At 55.4% G+C, this 16,091-nt stretch overlaps 1 protein-coding gene across 1 annotated transcript; it reads right to left on the bottom strand.

Annotated features, from left to right (window-relative positions):
- Positions 1–296: 296 nt before the first annotated feature.
- SH2D6 (SH2 domain containing 6) lies at positions 297–6,149 on the bottom strand (the record flags this gene model as incomplete). The annotated part of the gene is given in 15 exon segments (XM_082852455.1): positions 297–382; positions 385–430; positions 1,060–1,218; positions 1,367–1,450; positions 1,695–1,750; positions 2,164–2,188; positions 2,322–2,352; positions 2,502–2,580; positions 2,969–3,029; positions 3,130–3,301; positions 3,960–4,020; positions 4,270–4,387; positions 4,643–4,764; positions 5,361–5,493; positions 6,027–6,149. Coding segments are annotated over 15 exon segments (1,338 nt in total). The 3' UTR covers positions 297–314.
- Positions 6,150–16,091: the final 9,942 nt, after the last annotated feature.

Below are 16,091 nucleotides of genomic sequence, written 5' to 3'. Positions count from 1 at the left end.
CTTCATTCAGAGCAGCTCGGGAGGCCATGCCTGGGGGCCGGGAATGGAGGCCCTGCCTGTCCCGTGCTTCCCAGTCTTGGAGGTGCAGCAGGCTCTGGCAGTGCTGCAGGCACTGGGTGAGCATGGGGTGGGATCATAGGGACCCTTTCTGTCTCTGGGCGACCCTTCCCAATGCCTCTCAGGGAGGCCTGCAGGGACTGGGGCACGGGATGGGGGAGCGGGGGCTGGCGGGGTGGAGACCTGAGAGAGGAGAGGGAGACAGCCCGAGGAGCAAACTGTGGAACCGGAGGCCGGGGTGCATGTGCGCTGTGGTGTCAGGGCTTGGTGGGGAAGAGCAGGCAGGTGAGCTGCCGGCTGCCGCTGTGTCTGTCCACGAGTGGTAGGGGTGCTGCAGGTAGTGCTGGACCATGGCGGCCACGGAGGAGAAGAGCTGGACGGGGAAGCAGGGCATCCGTGAGCCTCATGCAGGGAGAAACTTCCTGAGGGAGCTGGGGGGCTCTGGCGAGGGAGCTTGTTGACATTTTTCTAAATATTTTCCTTCCTGTTTGCCCCATGAAGCCCCACTGCATTTTGTTGCCCAATTCCAGGCCTTTCCTGGGATGGCGCCCGTGTGCATGTTGTTGGCGGAACTCCTTTTTCCCAGGCCAGATGAGATAACTTTGAGGCCTCTGCCCGGGTCCTTCTGTGTGGGGAGCTGAGTGGTGACTGTCTCTAGTTTGCAGCCTAGCAAGTGCTGGGTGCAAAGTTGAGTCCTTGGTACAGACACGAATCTGGACTACCTGGGCCCTGCCCTCCTCCCAGCTGGGTTCATACAAATGCCCCCACCTGGGCCCCATGCAGGCCGGGCTGTTCACGAGGGGGTCTCCCCCAGAGCAGACTGGGTCTCTTCTCAAAGTGCCGGCTTCTGGGAAGGAGTTCTGGGCGCTGGCCACTGAGATTTCCACCCACTCCAGAAAAAGGCAAAAAAGGGGGGTCTTCCCCAGGGCAGTGTTCCCGGCTGGGCCCAGGGGCTGCTCTGCTGTGTCTTGCCCTTCAGCCCCTACCTCTTGCAGTACCCACCTCCTCGTGGTTCCTGCCTTCCTGGCCCAGGGCGTAGTGGCGCCCGCCATCCAGCCGGCGGATGGGAATGTTGAAGACCCGGCCGTGAAGAAGTACTGCCAGGGTGAAAGGCTGAGAACCACGAGGGCCTGAGCTGGGGCGCATGGTGTAGGCCCCGTCCTGGGGAGGAGAGCCCATCGTCAACCTCACCTTCCAGCTATAGCCCTGACTCCGACCCCTGCCCGGCTTCTCCTGCCGGCTCAGCCAGCCTCAGTCCCTGGGCAGAAACGGTTTCCCAAGAAGGCGCAGGGGGCCTGAGGTGCCCCACCTTTTGGCGTCGGAGCAGGGCACTCTCAACAGCATGGCGGTCACAGTTCCCTGAGTACCAAGGCTGGCCGAGCAGATCGCCTTCCTGTACATACACACACAGTGGCTCAGCGATGTGCCAGGGCACCGGATCGGGGGTGGGAAGCAGAGAACCCCCGGGTTGCAGTTATTCGTGCTCACGGCCACTCGAGCAGAACAAGGATGTGTCCGCGCCTGGAGCTGCACACACGTGTTCAGTGGTGGACACCCACCCGAGAGGGCTTCTGGGTAGGACTCGGGCTCTGCTCCCATGGGCCTCCCCCACCAGCCCTCTCCCAGCCCCTCCTCACCTCGGCAGCTGAGGCGTTCTGGGTGGCAGCTACAGAGCAAAGACAGGCTATCCTTCCTGCCGGAAGAAGCAGATTATAGCCCTGGGGCCGAGAGGGGATTAGGCCAAGGAGGCTTGGGGCCCAGCTGCGAAGGTTGGGGAGGTCACAGAGGGCGTGCAAAGGCCTGAAGCCCAAAGCGGGACACCCAGTGCTTCACTCCCCCACCCCAGGCTCTGGTAGGAACCACCGGCTAGGCCACGCATGACCTCCAAGTGAGGAGTGATTTTAAGGTACAGGTTGGGAGCTTCCTGATTTGGTGCAGATCCTGGAGAACGCCCAGGGGGTCCTCTGAGACCTGCTCTCCGCTGGAGTCAGAGCTGCAGGGACCCCCTCAGTGAAGCGGGGTGCGGGGGGCTGGGAGGCAGTCTGAGGCCCGCAGGGGAGGCCCTGCCAGAGGGCTTGGGTTCATGCTGACAATGGCGGTACTCACCTTTAGAGGTGGCATTCGACGCTCCCTGGCACACAGGATGCTGGGTCAGAAGAGCTTGGCCCTGCAGGCCTGCTCCTTTGGGCTGGAAGTCCTACCCTGAGCCTCCCTCTCTCCCTCCCCGCTCAGCCCACCACCAGCCCAAACCCCCAGCCTCTTACATTCCGAGCTTCCTGGGGGGCTGTGGGGGGCCTGTGGGGAGCGAATTGGGGAACAGAGCTCAGGGGCTTTACCTCCTTCAAAAGAAAAAGTCCAGAGACCCGATCCTGGAGATCCCAGGGTCAGGGCTGGGAAGCCTGGGTAGGCCCTTCAGGCCCCCAGCACACACCTGCGGCACTCACCTGGGCCCCACTGATGTCCTTGGTAGAGGGACTGGGGGCCTCAGGACTTGGGAGCTCAGAGTCTGAGGCAAGGCCGGGACTAAAACAGAGAGGGCAGGCTGAGCTGAGCACCAAGCGGGGAAATCCGGGTGACCGGGGCGGGGCAGGGGACAGCTTCTCTGCAGCCTGACTTTTGGGGAGCCCTTCCAACCAGGCAGAGCACTGTCCTGGCTGCAACAGCTTGGAAGCGGCCCCCCCCCGACCAAGCCCTTGCTCTAAGGGGGTCCCCTCCTTGTCAGGCACTGTGTGGGGCAGCCCGGACCAGAGGCGTCCATGTGGGTGTCTGAAGGCAGATGTGTGATGGTAGGGGTGCTGAGAGAGGACAAGGGCAGGAGATGGAGCCAGGAGACTGCATCGTGCTGCCTCTGGGCAGCAGAGGGCCTCAGGGCAGGACGGGGCAGGGTGGACAGAGGGAGGGAGGGGTTCACCTGGACTGGGCTCACAATCTAGGTAAATGTCCTCCTCGGGCTTCTTTGCTGGGCCCGGCACCTAGGGTAGGAAGGGGCGTATGAGACCCAGGGTTTGACCAGTGAGTGGGAAGGAGGACGAAGCCATCACTTGGGGGAGCTACTGGCACCTCACCCCCCACCCCCACCGCGCCGCCCACAAGGTGGACCTGGAATGATTGAAAATGCTCCTTTGCCCGGAAGGGGGCGCCCATGAGCACCTCCCCCGTCCTGTGCTCAGAGAGAGTGAGCACCCAAGGGGAGCTCTGAGCGAGGCCCTCCCCAGAAGGACACTGGCGGACGCCCTGCCGGGGCCTGTGGCAGAGGGGGAGAGGCTCGGCTTCGGGCCTTTTCCCTGGATTCAGGGATACTTCCTGGCCCTCCCAGCTCACCCATCACCACCACCACCACCACCACCACCAACTTCCTAGCCAGAATCCTAGAGTGAGGGGCCACTCACCGCCCGGTCTGGTGCACCCAGCTCTGGGAGGAAAAGGAGAGACCCACCAGCCAGCAGCAGCAGGGAGAAAGAAATTCAGTGAAACTTAGGCTGGAAGAGTGGTGTATCCTTGGGACTTCTCTGAGGGGATCCTCAGAGCCAGCTGTGAAGTCCCAGGAGAAAGCCATCCTCACCCCCGATCGCCTTACTTCACACCCCCGGGGTGCCCCCCGCCTGACCCAGAGGCCTCAGCAGGTGCAGAAGGGGCCCCGGAGTCAGGGACTCTGTGACCTCAGGCAAAGCATTACGTGTCTCGGGGCCTCAGTCTCCTCCCCAACTGCCTGCCTGGGGGGGGAGGGGATTGGCAGGTAAAAATGAGGAACAGCTGTGGCGGATGCAGCGACCGGACAAAGCATGAGATCAATGTAAGGCCAGCTCAACTTTCCCCCGGCCCGGACCTCATGGAGGTCAGGATTCCCCTTCTCGGGGTGGGGAGTAGGTGGGCCTCGGAAGGAGAGAGGACATCCCCATTACCTCGCCTCCCAAAGGGCCAGCTCTGCTTTGTGGCCTCGGGCGGGCTCCATGCTCCCTTGGGCTGTGGGCACAATGCGGTGGCGTGAGGGAAAATCGGGTGGGGGGCTATGGAGGGGAGCTGCGGCATTGGGAGGGCAAGGCTGGCCGGGGTGGGAGGCAAAGGGACTACGTATATCTGTGCAGCTTGAAAAACACTACAACACAAGCGTTAATGTGCAAAGGAGGCGACTCTCCTCTTTGCCTCTATTCTGTGGCTCTTTCTTTGGTGTGAATCTCTCCCAGTTTTACTTTTTATTCCAATAAAATATACGATGAAAGTGGTAGCTCTCAAAGCCCACGAACGGGATCCTGGCGGGGGTGAGAGCTGGCAGCGACTGGCAGCTGAGCGAGGGATTTCTTCCCTCTGTAGGCAGGGAGGGCTGCACAGGCTTTAGGGTCCGGGAGGGGCAGCGGAGCTTCAAGCCCCCTCACCCCCACCCCACCCCCGCTCCCCTCTCCCGGCTCAGGCGAGAAGGGTGAGTCTTTGGTGATGCTGATGGGGAGGGTGCAAGGACCAGGCCAGGCAGGTGGGAGGAGCGACTGTTAACGGGGCTCTGGCTTCTGACGCAGCTAATTTTTCAGGGGCCTCCTGAATGCAGACGTGGGGGAATCTTGCAAATGAGATGCCTCTTAGATTTACTCACTGGGAAATGGTAGCCTGGGGTGGGGCAGGTGGGGAGGCTGTTCATCATCTCGGGCTGGGGCTGCGGTGGCGGTGGTGGCGGTGGTGGTGGTGACATGGGAGGGCCCAGGGGGCCAGAGTGATCTGGAAAAGACCCCTGAGCATTGTGACCCGGTGGGCTCCTCCCACGTAGGTTCCAAATTTCCTCCTGCCCCCCACCCAGCCTCTGTTCCCTCCTCCCTCCCTCACTCCCCTCTGTGCTCTCTGGCTTCCCGACAGCCCCGTCTCCATGGCAACTGGAGGCGGCCAGCTTCCCTGCCCCCACCTGGCCGAGCCTGGGAGCTGTCGGGGTGGGATGCCAGCAGCAGCCGGGGCTCTCCTGGCATCCCTACCCTTGCTCCGAGTTGTGCTAGGATCTCAGAGGGGGAACGCCAGGCCCCAGGGACCCTGTCAGGCCTCCTGCTTTCCCATTGTTGCCTTGGTTACACTGCCCCTCCAGGCTCCTCTCCCCTTCCCACTCATCCTCCTTCCCTTCTCCCCTCCCTCCCTCCCTCCCTCCCTTCCTCCATCCCTCTCTCTGCCCAGCCAAGAGGCCTCAGTGACTGCCAGCTGAGGCCTCCCCTCGCTGCCCCAGGCCAGACAGAGGGAGACGAGGCAAGGCCTGGGCCCTCTTCCCTTGTGGGGACCCTCCCATCCTGCCTGACCACCTGACCTCCCTGCCTCAACTTCCCAGCCCTCACCCAAGTACAAAGAGTCCTCCTGAGTGCCAGGAAGGTGGGTGGGGGCTGGGTGGCGGAGCAGAGCCTCACAGGGGAGCAGCTCATATTTATCCTCCTCTTCTTCCTCCTCCTCCTGGGCTTCTGGGAAGGGATGCTGAGCACAGGGAGGACGGAAGAGATGCAGGAGCCGTGGTGGCCGCTGCCTCCCCCCACCCCCACCCCAGCCCCGCAGCTGAACTTACCCTGCGTCTCCAGGTCCCTGAGGCAGACAGAGGAGATGGGCAGGGGTCATCTTTTCTCCAAGCAGGGGAGTCTGGATGGGAGACTGGTGAGACTGTCCTCATCTCCTCGTGGCCCAGTCCCTCTCCAGCACAATGACTTACTCTCTCTCCAAAATATAATAAACCATCTGCACTCTTACAGTGGCCTCAAAGGAACCATTCACGGTGGGCCTTTCCAACACTGCAGCAAGACCAGTGAGGCGTTTTGGAGATAGGGGGGTCTCACAGCCTGTTCCACCTATGCCAGTCCCCTACCCCATGCATCCCTAATTCTGACCGAGACAGGTGGAAGAGCTAGGGCCCAGTGACTTAGCAGCACCGACTATAATGGGCAGGAGGTGTCCAGAGTCCTCAGGGGAGACTCAACTTGCAGGGGCTCCTACGCATCTGGGGGTTGGTCACTTACCTGCACATCTTGGGGGTGGAAGGTGTGGCCCCAAGCTGCAATCAGACTCCAGTGAGCTCTGCCCAAGGGGCCCTGCGTTTGTGTCAGCCAGACCATGCACAACCCTGGGACATTCACATCCATGACGGTGTGAATGGCGTCCCCTGGAGTTGTGTGACGGCAGCCTGGGACCAGGGCAGCAGGAGGAAGCGTCTGGGGGCAGAGCTAGTGCCTGTGGGAAGCTGGCAGTGGGGGGGCCCTACTGTTTCCAGGGGGTGGAGGTGCATGAATAGTCTCACTGGGCATGGAGGGCCCAGGCAGAACCAGCATCGCTCTAAGGATGCTTGTGCCCAGGAAAGGGACAGCGAGGTGGAAACAAGAGAGGAGGGCAGAGGAAAGAGAGGAGCCCAAGGACTCACCTGGCCTTGCTCCTGCTGAGCTTGTCCTGGAAAGAGTCAGGGAGGAAAATAAGGGGGTGGTCAGTTCAGGTGGGATGTCTCTCCCTGCCCGGAGTCCTGGGCCCCAGGGGTGGGCAGGTCTGTGTACCTGGGGCTGCCCCCAGAACCAAGTCTCACCATGGCCAAGGTAAAGGAGCTATGCCTCCCCAGGGTCCAGGTTCTGCCACAATTGGCCTGGGGACAGGGGCCCTATTGTTGCCATCATTTGCATCGTGCAAGCACCAGGAAGGTGGGCCTGCTGTGGCCTCCAGCCCCAGACCAACTTTGTCCATGCCACTCCCAGGGCCCAGCCCTAGCTCCCCCACCACTGCATCCCACAGCTGCAGCTCCTGCCCCCTACCCCACGGGAGGAAGAGCTCCCTCCTCAATGCCCAGGCCCGCAAGGCTGGACCAAGGGCCCAAAAGCTTCCTGGTCAATGTCGCCTCCTCCCAGAGACTCAGACTCTACTCAGGATGAGCCAGACCAAGCCCTTTCCCAGTTCACAGAAGACAGGGTATTAATGGCAGATCCAATTAAAAACAGGACACCATCCCTGCAGACACATTTCTTAAATCCTTTGTGCCTGCTGTCATTTGCTGGTGAGTGATGATCAATGATCAAGGAGATGGAGGTTAGTGAAAAGCTCAGAAATACACACTTATATTGAGTTTGACAGCTTCCTTTCTTGGTGGATGTAGTTATTCCTTCAGTAGGTAGTTATTGAACATCCACTATACACCAGGCACCGTTCCAGGTGCCGAAGGTGCTGTAGGAAAGTTAAACAGGCAGGCATTACACATGAATTTCCTCACTGGATTCTCACAATAGCTTCATGATGCAGGTCCTAATTTTATCCCTGCTTTGCAGACGAGGAGAATGAATGTATTAGTCAGCTCGGGCTGCCATCACAGAGTACCACAGGCTGGGTGGCTTAAACAACAGAAATTTATTTTCTCACTGCTCTGGAGGCTAGAAGTCCAAAATCAAGGTGCTGTCAGGGCTGGTTTCTGGCGAGAGCTCTCTTGCTGGCCTGCAGATGGTCAGCTCCTTGCTGTGTCCTCATATGGCCTTTCTTCTGTGCATGCAGGGAGAGAGAGAATTCTGGAGAGAGAGAGAGACTTCTGATCTCTTCTAATAAGGACACCAGTCCTATTGAATCAGGTCCCCACCCTTACGACTTCATGTAACCTTAATTACCTTCTTAAAGGCCCCATCTCCAAATATAGTCACACTGGGGGCTAGGGCTTCAACATATGAATTTGGAGGGAGACACAATTCAGTCCAGAGCACTGAGACTCTGAGAAATGGAGTGACTTTCCCAAGGTCATACAATTAGTAAGTGTTGGAGGTGGAATTCAATCCAAGGTTTGCACAACCCACAGCCTGTGCACTAACCACTGAGCATCCTGTACCTCATCTAGGATTGGGTCCTGCCCCTCCTTTCCTGTGATGGAATTAGAAACATCAGTAATCACTGGTTTCCTTAGGGAGCCCATAACTTCCCGGTGCTCTGTTACCCGAGTGAATTTTGGAACTCTGACTTCTGAGAAGTGTTGAGGCAAAAAGAAAGGGCAGGGCCTGGTGTCTGACTCTGTTTAGACCAGGGAATGAGGGAACACAGAAGAGGATCATGAATATAAGATCCTTCTAGGACACTGTAACTTTCCTGTGGTTACCATTTTGGTGATGTCCTGGCTGTTGGCACAAAGGAAGAATGAAGGCCATGAACTTGCATCTTTGGAGGCCATGGGGCTGGGGGAACTGGGGACAGGGTCCAGGGTTGGAGCTGGCCACAGTCTTCAAAGGCCACATGATTCCTGAGACCTGCAGGCAAACGGACACTTAAGAAGCTATGAACTCAGCCATAAAAAAAAAAAAAGAAAGAATGTCATTTACAGCAACGAGGATGGACCTAGAGATTATCATATTAAGTGAAGTAAGTCAGACAGAGAAAGACAAATATCATATAATGTCATTTATATGTGGAATCTAAAAAATTGTACAAATTGGGAGTTCCCTGGCGGCCTAGTGGTTAGGATTCCGGGCTTCCACTGCTGTGGCCTGGGTTCAATCGTGGCATGGCCAAAAACAGAAACAGAAAAAAATCTTTAAATAAATAAATAAAACTTAAAAATAGTATAAATGGGGCTTCCCTGGTGGCGCAGTGGTTGGGAATCCGCCTGCCAATGCAGGGGACGCGGGTTCGTGCCCTGGTCCGGGAAGATCCCACATGCTGTGGAGCAGCTGGGCCCGTGAGCCATGGCCACTGAGCCTGCGCGTCCAGAGCCTGTGCTCTGCAACGGGAGAGGCTACAACAGTGAGAGTACAAGTGAACTTATTTACAAAACAGTAACAGAGTCATAGACATAGAAAACAAACTTATGATTACCAAAAGGGAAAGAGGGGAGAGGGATAAATTGGGAGTATGGGATTAACACATACACACTACCATATATAAGAGAAACAACAAGAATTTACTGTATAGCACAAGGAACTATATTCGATATCTTATAATAAACTATAATGGAAAAGAATCCCCTAAAAACTATATATACATACATGCACACACATATATATGGCCAAATCACTTTGCTGTACACCTGAAACTAACACAATATTGTAAATCAACTATATTTCAATAAAAAAGAAGCTATGGGGACTTCTCTGGTGGCAAAGTGGTTAAGAATCCACCTGCCAATGCAGGGAACACAGGTTCGAGCCCTGGTCCGGGAAGATCCCACATGCCACAGAGCAACTAAACCCGTGCGCCACAGCTACTGAGCCCGCGTGTCACAACTACTGAAGCCCGTGCGCCTAGAGCCCATGCTCCGCAACAAGAGAAGCCACTGCAATGAGAAGCCTGCGCACCGCAACGAAGAGTACCCCCACTCACAGCAACTAGAGAAAGACCGCGCACAGCAACAAAGACCCAAAACAGCCAAAAATAAATAAATAAATTTATTTAAAAAAAAAAAGAAGCTATGAAAAGTCATTGGGGTGGCTTAAGGGGGGCCCATTTGGTGTCATGGGAAAAACTGTGCAAAGAAAAACAAAGAATCCAGGCTTGGCGTCAGGGACAAGAATCTCCTCCCAACCTCCACTCCCCAGCTGACCTTTGTTCCACATTTGGGCCATAAGGCAGGGGGCAACTTCCCTCACCAAGGGGACCTGCTGTCAAAGTCAGCAAGATGCTCTAGACACCACCCCGCTGCAAACTCCAAACTGAGTGGGTTTCCCAGTCCAAACTGCCCTTGCCACAGCCACCTCCTCCTTCTGTTCAGGGCTTTGCATAGGTAAATGCCAGGGCCTGGGTGAGGGAAAGAGCCCCAGGCAGAGGGTGGAATCCATGCCTTCTGGGTGGGGGCACTGACCTGGGCAGATCAGGGAGAAGGGGATGGAAGGAGGCTTCCTCACAGCTTTGTGTCACCGCAGCCAGCCCTGTAGCACCGTGCTTCCTGCTGATGGCACAGGCAGATTTGGACAACCTCTTTCTCCATCTTTGGCACAGGACTGTTTTCTGTACAATCATAGCTATTCCCTCGGGATGAATTCCTAGAAATGGAATTACTGGAAACTCACATTTCAAAGGTTCCATTGCCCCATTGTCTGGCAGCACCTGAGTGCCAGTTTTATGGTCCTTCCATAGCACACAGTGATTCTCCACATTTTCCAGAGCTCAGCTGCTGATCTCCAGTAAGAACAGGCCATCGTTTTCAGGCCCAACATAGTCTAAACCCACCCTAAGAAAACAAACAGCTCTCTAGAGCAGTGTTCCCCCACTTGCATGATCACAAGCATCAACTGGAGGGCTTGTTAAAAGTCTTAGACTCCCAGACCCTCCCTGAGAGCTTAAGAATGGGATGTTCCAGGAGGGAAGTGGGAATCTATATTACTTTAAACAAGCATCCTAGATCAATCTTATGATCAGTCAAGTTTGAGAAACGCTGCTCTAAGGGAAACGTTCTGAGAAGATGCGACTCCTAGGACATCTTTAGAATCACACTCAGCCTTTAGCTCATGGGGAACATGGGGGTGGCCAGCAGAGAAGAAACATGGCACAGACCCTACCCTCCAGGGGACCCTCCGAGTGATGGAGAGGCCCCAGGAGACATTCAATCTCTCTGTGCTGCAGTCTCCCCCTGTGTAAGTGGGGGTGGGAACAAGGCACTCCTTGCGGTGGAGGCGCTTCTGTTGAATGAGATGAAACACGTGAAACACACAGCACATGTGCGGTAAATATCAGCTCTTCCTGAGTAGGTGGTACCACGGTCCATGGAGTTGTTGCCAGCAGACAGGGAAGGTGGCCAAGGCTGGCAGGGGTCCCCGGTGTGAGCGACGTGGGAAGCATTGTGAACAGGAGGGGGTGATTTCTGAGGACCTGATGGAGGACAGGTAAGCAGGCTGTGGCCAGAGGTCTCAGAGGTGGGAGAGTGCAGGCTGCGGAGCAGGGGATGCTGAGGTGTGGTGGCTGGACCCCGAGAGGCTGAAGGTCTGCCATTCCCACTGGCTGTGGATCACTCCTGTGTTTGGGGCCACTTCCACCGTATGAATCCTTGCCTCCATTCACAGAAGCCAGATGAGGCCTTCCCAGCCTCTCTTACGGCTGGGGTGCAGGCATTCTGCCAGTCAGATGCCCCCATGCTGGGCTTTGTATCCAAAGCAGGCACCAAGAGGCATCCATCCGGGACTTCCCTCGTGGCACAGTGGTTAAGAATCCGCCCACCAATGCAGGGGACACGGTTCGATCTCTAGTCCGGGAAGATCCCACATGCCGCAGAGCAAATAAGCCCGTGCGCCACAACTACTGAGCCTGCATGCCACAACTACTGAAGCCCACGCGCCTAGAACCCGTGCTCCGCAACAAGGGAAGCCACCGCAATGAGAAGCCCATGCACCGCAACAAAGAGTGGCCCCCACTCGCCGCAACTAGAGAAAGCCCGTGTGTAGCAACGAAGACCTAAAGCAGCCAAAAATTAAATAAATAAAATAAAATAACTACATTTATTTAAAAAAAAAAGATGAAGAGACTCTCTTATTAAAAAATTAAAAAAAAAGAGGCATCCACCCTAGGGAGGAGGTGACAGCTATATCCTGTTTCCAGAGGCCAGGGAGGCTGAGATCCCAAGTGGTACCACCCAGGGCCAGGATCAATAGTGTTGGCCCAGAGGGGCCTCCACTAGGCCAGCTTGGCTGTAGCCTTTGAGACATTGTTCCTGGCTGGTTCTCTGGTTCTCCTGGAGATGTGGCGAGCTACAGAATATTTTTAATAAATTATTTTCCAGCCTAAACTAGCTAAGGTTGGTTTCTCTTACTTTCAGTGAAGAAATCTAACTTAGGGACACAGCATCAGTGGGATCACCACATGGATACCAAGAAGGCCAAACTGTGAGGTCAGGTACAGGTGTCTCATGAGAAAGTGGGACCAGGTAGAAATGAGTATCATAGCTTTACATTTCTATACTCTTGGGCCTTTTATATGACAAGCATTAATTAATTTTATAATTTAAAAATATCAGTCAGTACAGATTAAAAGATAAAAAGAGAAGGAAAGAAGAGAAAGAAGGAGGGATGACCTGGATTTCAACCACGAGGAAGCGCCAAGAGAAGGACAGCCTAGGAGAAGGTAGGGCCCTGGGAGTGGGGGTCAGGGCCGGGGGAGTTCCGGGGTGTGGGGCTGGGGCCACCAGAGGACAGCCAGGTCCCCTAAGCCAGGGAAGTAGGGGGAAGAGTGGGAAAAAAAAAAAGAAGCATGCTGTTAAGATAAGGACTCTTCTCTGGGGAGAACGGGAATCCATCGGGGCAAGTGGCAGGGGTGGGGTCGAAAGAGGGAAGGAGAACTTTCTGACCATGAGTTCGGGCCTCAGAGGATGGGGAGGGGAGAGCAGGTCCTGTGAGGGGTGAGGGAGAATGAATGAGTCCTCAGGCTATTTTGACCTGAGCAAGCGGTCAAGTTAGAGGCCCAAGAAGCTCCTCGGGAGGGGCCTGAGGCCAACTGAACTGTCTGCGGCTGGGTTAAATTTAACGTCGGGGACCATCTTGAAGGAAGGTGGTGGAGAGGGGAGAGAGGGGTCCCCCGGTGCTGAGAAGCGGAGGGCAATGTTGGGGCTGCTTTAGCACAAGCTGGCACAGGTCCCTCCTCCTCCCCGCCGCCACTGCCCTCGCAGGCCTGCTGACTCAGCTGACTCCGGTGGCAGCTGTGACACGCGACGGAGGGCTGAAGCATGGACGACACAGACCAGCCTCCTCAGAGGGGTCTCTGGCCCCTGTCCCCCCCGGTGCACGACCATGGATTGCTGCAGCTTCAGAGGCTTGTGACAGACTCTCCTTCCATCTCTCTGAAAGTAGATACAAAACTCGGCGTGTGGTTTGTGTTTTTCTGGGGGGCAGTGCACGAGATTTCTACAGATTCGCCAAGGGTTAGGGTCGGGGCTGAGGCTGGCTTTCCCTGGCCTCTAGGGCAAAGTGCACGAGCCGGCACTGCCCTGGCCCCTCTGCCCCCGCTGGGGTGCTCCGTCGCGGTCCCACACAGCCTGCCCTTCCCTGCTCGGGAACTTGCTCACAACAGGTTTGTTCATGATGTAGCTCTGCCTGGAATCCTTGCGTGGCCCTCCCCACCATGGCTCCTTGAATGGAGACAAAGGCTTCTTGTTGCCTGGTAAGATCAGCCCTACCTACTCTCCAGCCCCAGCCCTTCCATTTTCTCCCCACAGACTCACTCACACTCACTTTCTCTCTGTGGTTCTACCATGACTAGGCCCAGGTGGCCCATTCTGCACTCTGCTGACTTAAGGAAATTTCAGGTGGAAGGAATTTAGATATTTATTGTCCTTACAGAACATGACAGAGAGAAAGCACTCTTAAGTATAGCAAAACACGGAAATTCCCTGGTGGTCCAGTGGTTAGGACTCTGCACTCTCACTGCTGGGTTCAATCCCTGGTCGGGGAACTAAAATCCTACAAGCCACGTGGTACAGCCCAAAAAAAGAGAAAAGTATAGCAAAACACAGTAAAAAAAAAAAAAAAAGAGAGAGAGAGAGAAGAAAAGAAAGAAAAAAGGACTCTCTTATAGGTATGTTATACTTTAAGATTTTTTTTTTTTTTTTGCGATACACGGGCCTCTCACTGTTGTGGCCTCTCCCGTTGCGGAGCACAGGCTCCGGACGCGCAGGCTCAGTGGCCATGGCTCACGGGCCCAGCCGCTCCGCGGCATGTGGGATCCTCCCGGACCGGGGCACGAACCCACGTCCCCTGCATCGGCAGGCGGACTCTCAACCACTGCACCACCAGGGAAGCCCTACTTTAAGAATTTTAACCAACCCCCACAAAGTCCACTCTCGTGGACTCTGCAACTGGCAATCTTCACGGATGGTGCAAGCACCTTGTGCCCCCCAGACCCCAGCCCTCTCCCTCCACCTCAACTCCTTATCTTGCAGATCACCAGAGCTCCTTTAGGTGTCTTTAAACGTGATGCATCAGCCCACTGCTGAGATTCTGCCCTTGGGAGAACCCAACAGATGTCCCAGGAGCAGGAAGCCTGGGTAAGATGGGGGCAGGATGGCTGCGAACGCTTATGATAGTTCCTGGCTCTGTTCATCTCTTTCTAGTCTCAAACAGTCTCCTTACCTGGGGGCTGTGCACTTGCCTTTCTTCTGCAGGAACACTCCCGCCCCTTGCCTCCCTCTTCCTTCAGGCCACAGCTGAAGTCACCCTCAGCAGGGGTCCCAGACCACGGCAGTCTGTCCCCGACACACTCTCTGGGCTCCCGTAGTTAAATCTATGGGTACATTTCAGGGCTAGACTGTGGACTCCCACTCAGCTGTAAGAGCTCTCAATGGGTAGCAACTGTGTCTGTCCAGTTCACTGCCAAATCCCAAGTGCCCGGCCCACAGCTTGGCACAGAACAGGCTCTCAAAAAATATTTGCTGTAGCTGCACATTCAAACCTTACTCATTCTTCACCGCCTGCTCAAAGACCCCACCTCCCGCCGAACAGCCTCCGTCTCTCTCCTCTGAAAGGCCCATGGCTTGCTCCTAACCCCCGTACCTAGGCTGGGCACAGTGTCCTGAGGCCCTTTCCCCGTTTAGCTGCTTCTCTAAATGCAAATGGTTACCAAGGACTCTCCTCTGGGTACCTTTGACCCTGCCCTCACTCTACTGGATCCTTTCCTCTATTTACCTTAATGAGTGGAGTGGGGGGCATCTGTTCTTCCCCCCCACTCTCCCTGCACTCCACCCCCTCCCCACCCCTGCCTTGGCCAGATGTAGTATGGCCCTGCTTAGGCTTCTTCCTTCTTCAGCTCATATCCGGAGAGCCAGGCATCTCCTGTTGCCGTTGCTTCCTTGTTCCTTTCTCTCAGGACTGATGAGCAGAAAGAGTATGGACAACTGGCCTGCCTTCTCCCCTCCCCCTAGGAGGGACCTGGCGCTGCCACTCACGGATGTGTCTTCATCTACACATCCTTCCTTGATAGGTGTGGAGAGCCCTGAGATCACCCTCCCCACCTTTACCAACGGAAAAGCTGAGACCAGAGTGGACGTGGATGCTGGGCCTTGGGCCAGAGCCATGTAATTATGTACACAAGACCAAAGCCCTCAGTGCGTCCCACCCCGTCGTCCCAGCGGCTCTACGGACCTGAGCGGTTGTTCCATCGCAAAGGGCGGCCCCTGGTGGTGAGAAGAAGAGTGGTGGCCTGTCCCTCACCCCCTAGACTGGCTGCCAGAGGAAAGGGTATGGCCTGCAGGACCACCGGCAAGGGCTTCATCCAGTTGTCAGTGCAAGAAAAAATCAGCAGAAATCTGTGAAGTCCTACACAAATGAAAGATTAGAAAAATATGTACAAACAGTATTCAAAACCTTAAAGATAACTTCAACTATAATTCCACTATAGGTGGAAGGTGTTACTAAAACAATGAATTTGTTTATGGTTTTTAAATGCCAGTTTAAACAAACTTTTATTGAAAGCATTCATGCGCTAAGGCTATCTCTCCCCAAATGGGAATCTTGCTGTTGCCTCAGGATGTGTAACCAGTATAGGTGCAGGTACTTTCAAGTATAGAATATGTATGTTCCTGAGTCACTCCCAAGGCCCTGAGGGGGAAAGAACCCAACTTTTGGGGCACCTTACCCTTAGACACATTTTCCGTCATGACTTCATAACACTGCCCTGTTACTTTAACTGCACCCTGCTGGCTGGATCTTCAGGAAGCCAGGATAGGCATTAAATGGCTTTGGCATATCCTTGGGCAAGTCACACAGGCTCTTACTGATTCAAGAGTCTGGTGCTAAGTCCTGGAATGCAGGAGAGAATGGGCTCTTATAAAGACTGCACTGATGGGGCAAGGGCTGTCTCCAAGTTTCTATGGTAACTATCTCTCGTCTCTAGGGGCAGAGGGGCTACTTAACAAAAAGCTGGTTGTCTAGTTACTGAACCCAGGTTTGGCTGCTCCCTATTCAGAAGCCAATAATTTGAGAGGCAAGTGTCAGTAGAAAGGAAAGGTGCTTTAACCAGAACAGTGGGCAATCTGGGGAGAAAGCAGACTCGTGTCCAGAGACCAACTCCAAAGATTCTGCTCAGTCATGACAGTTCTTAAAGGGAAAAATGAGGGGGAAGAATCTCAGTGAATCATCGAGGCAGGAGGTTGGGTTCTG

The sequence above is a fragment of the Leucopleurus acutus genome (genome assembly GCF_964270905.1).
Source record: "Leucopleurus acutus genome assembly, chromosome: 12".
Classification (NCBI taxonomy): Eukaryota; Metazoa; Chordata; class Mammalia; order Artiodactyla; family Delphinidae; genus Leucopleurus; species Leucopleurus acutus.
The sequence above is the reverse complement of the archived record's forward strand: the minus strand, read 5'-3'. Positions and strand labels throughout refer to the sequence as shown.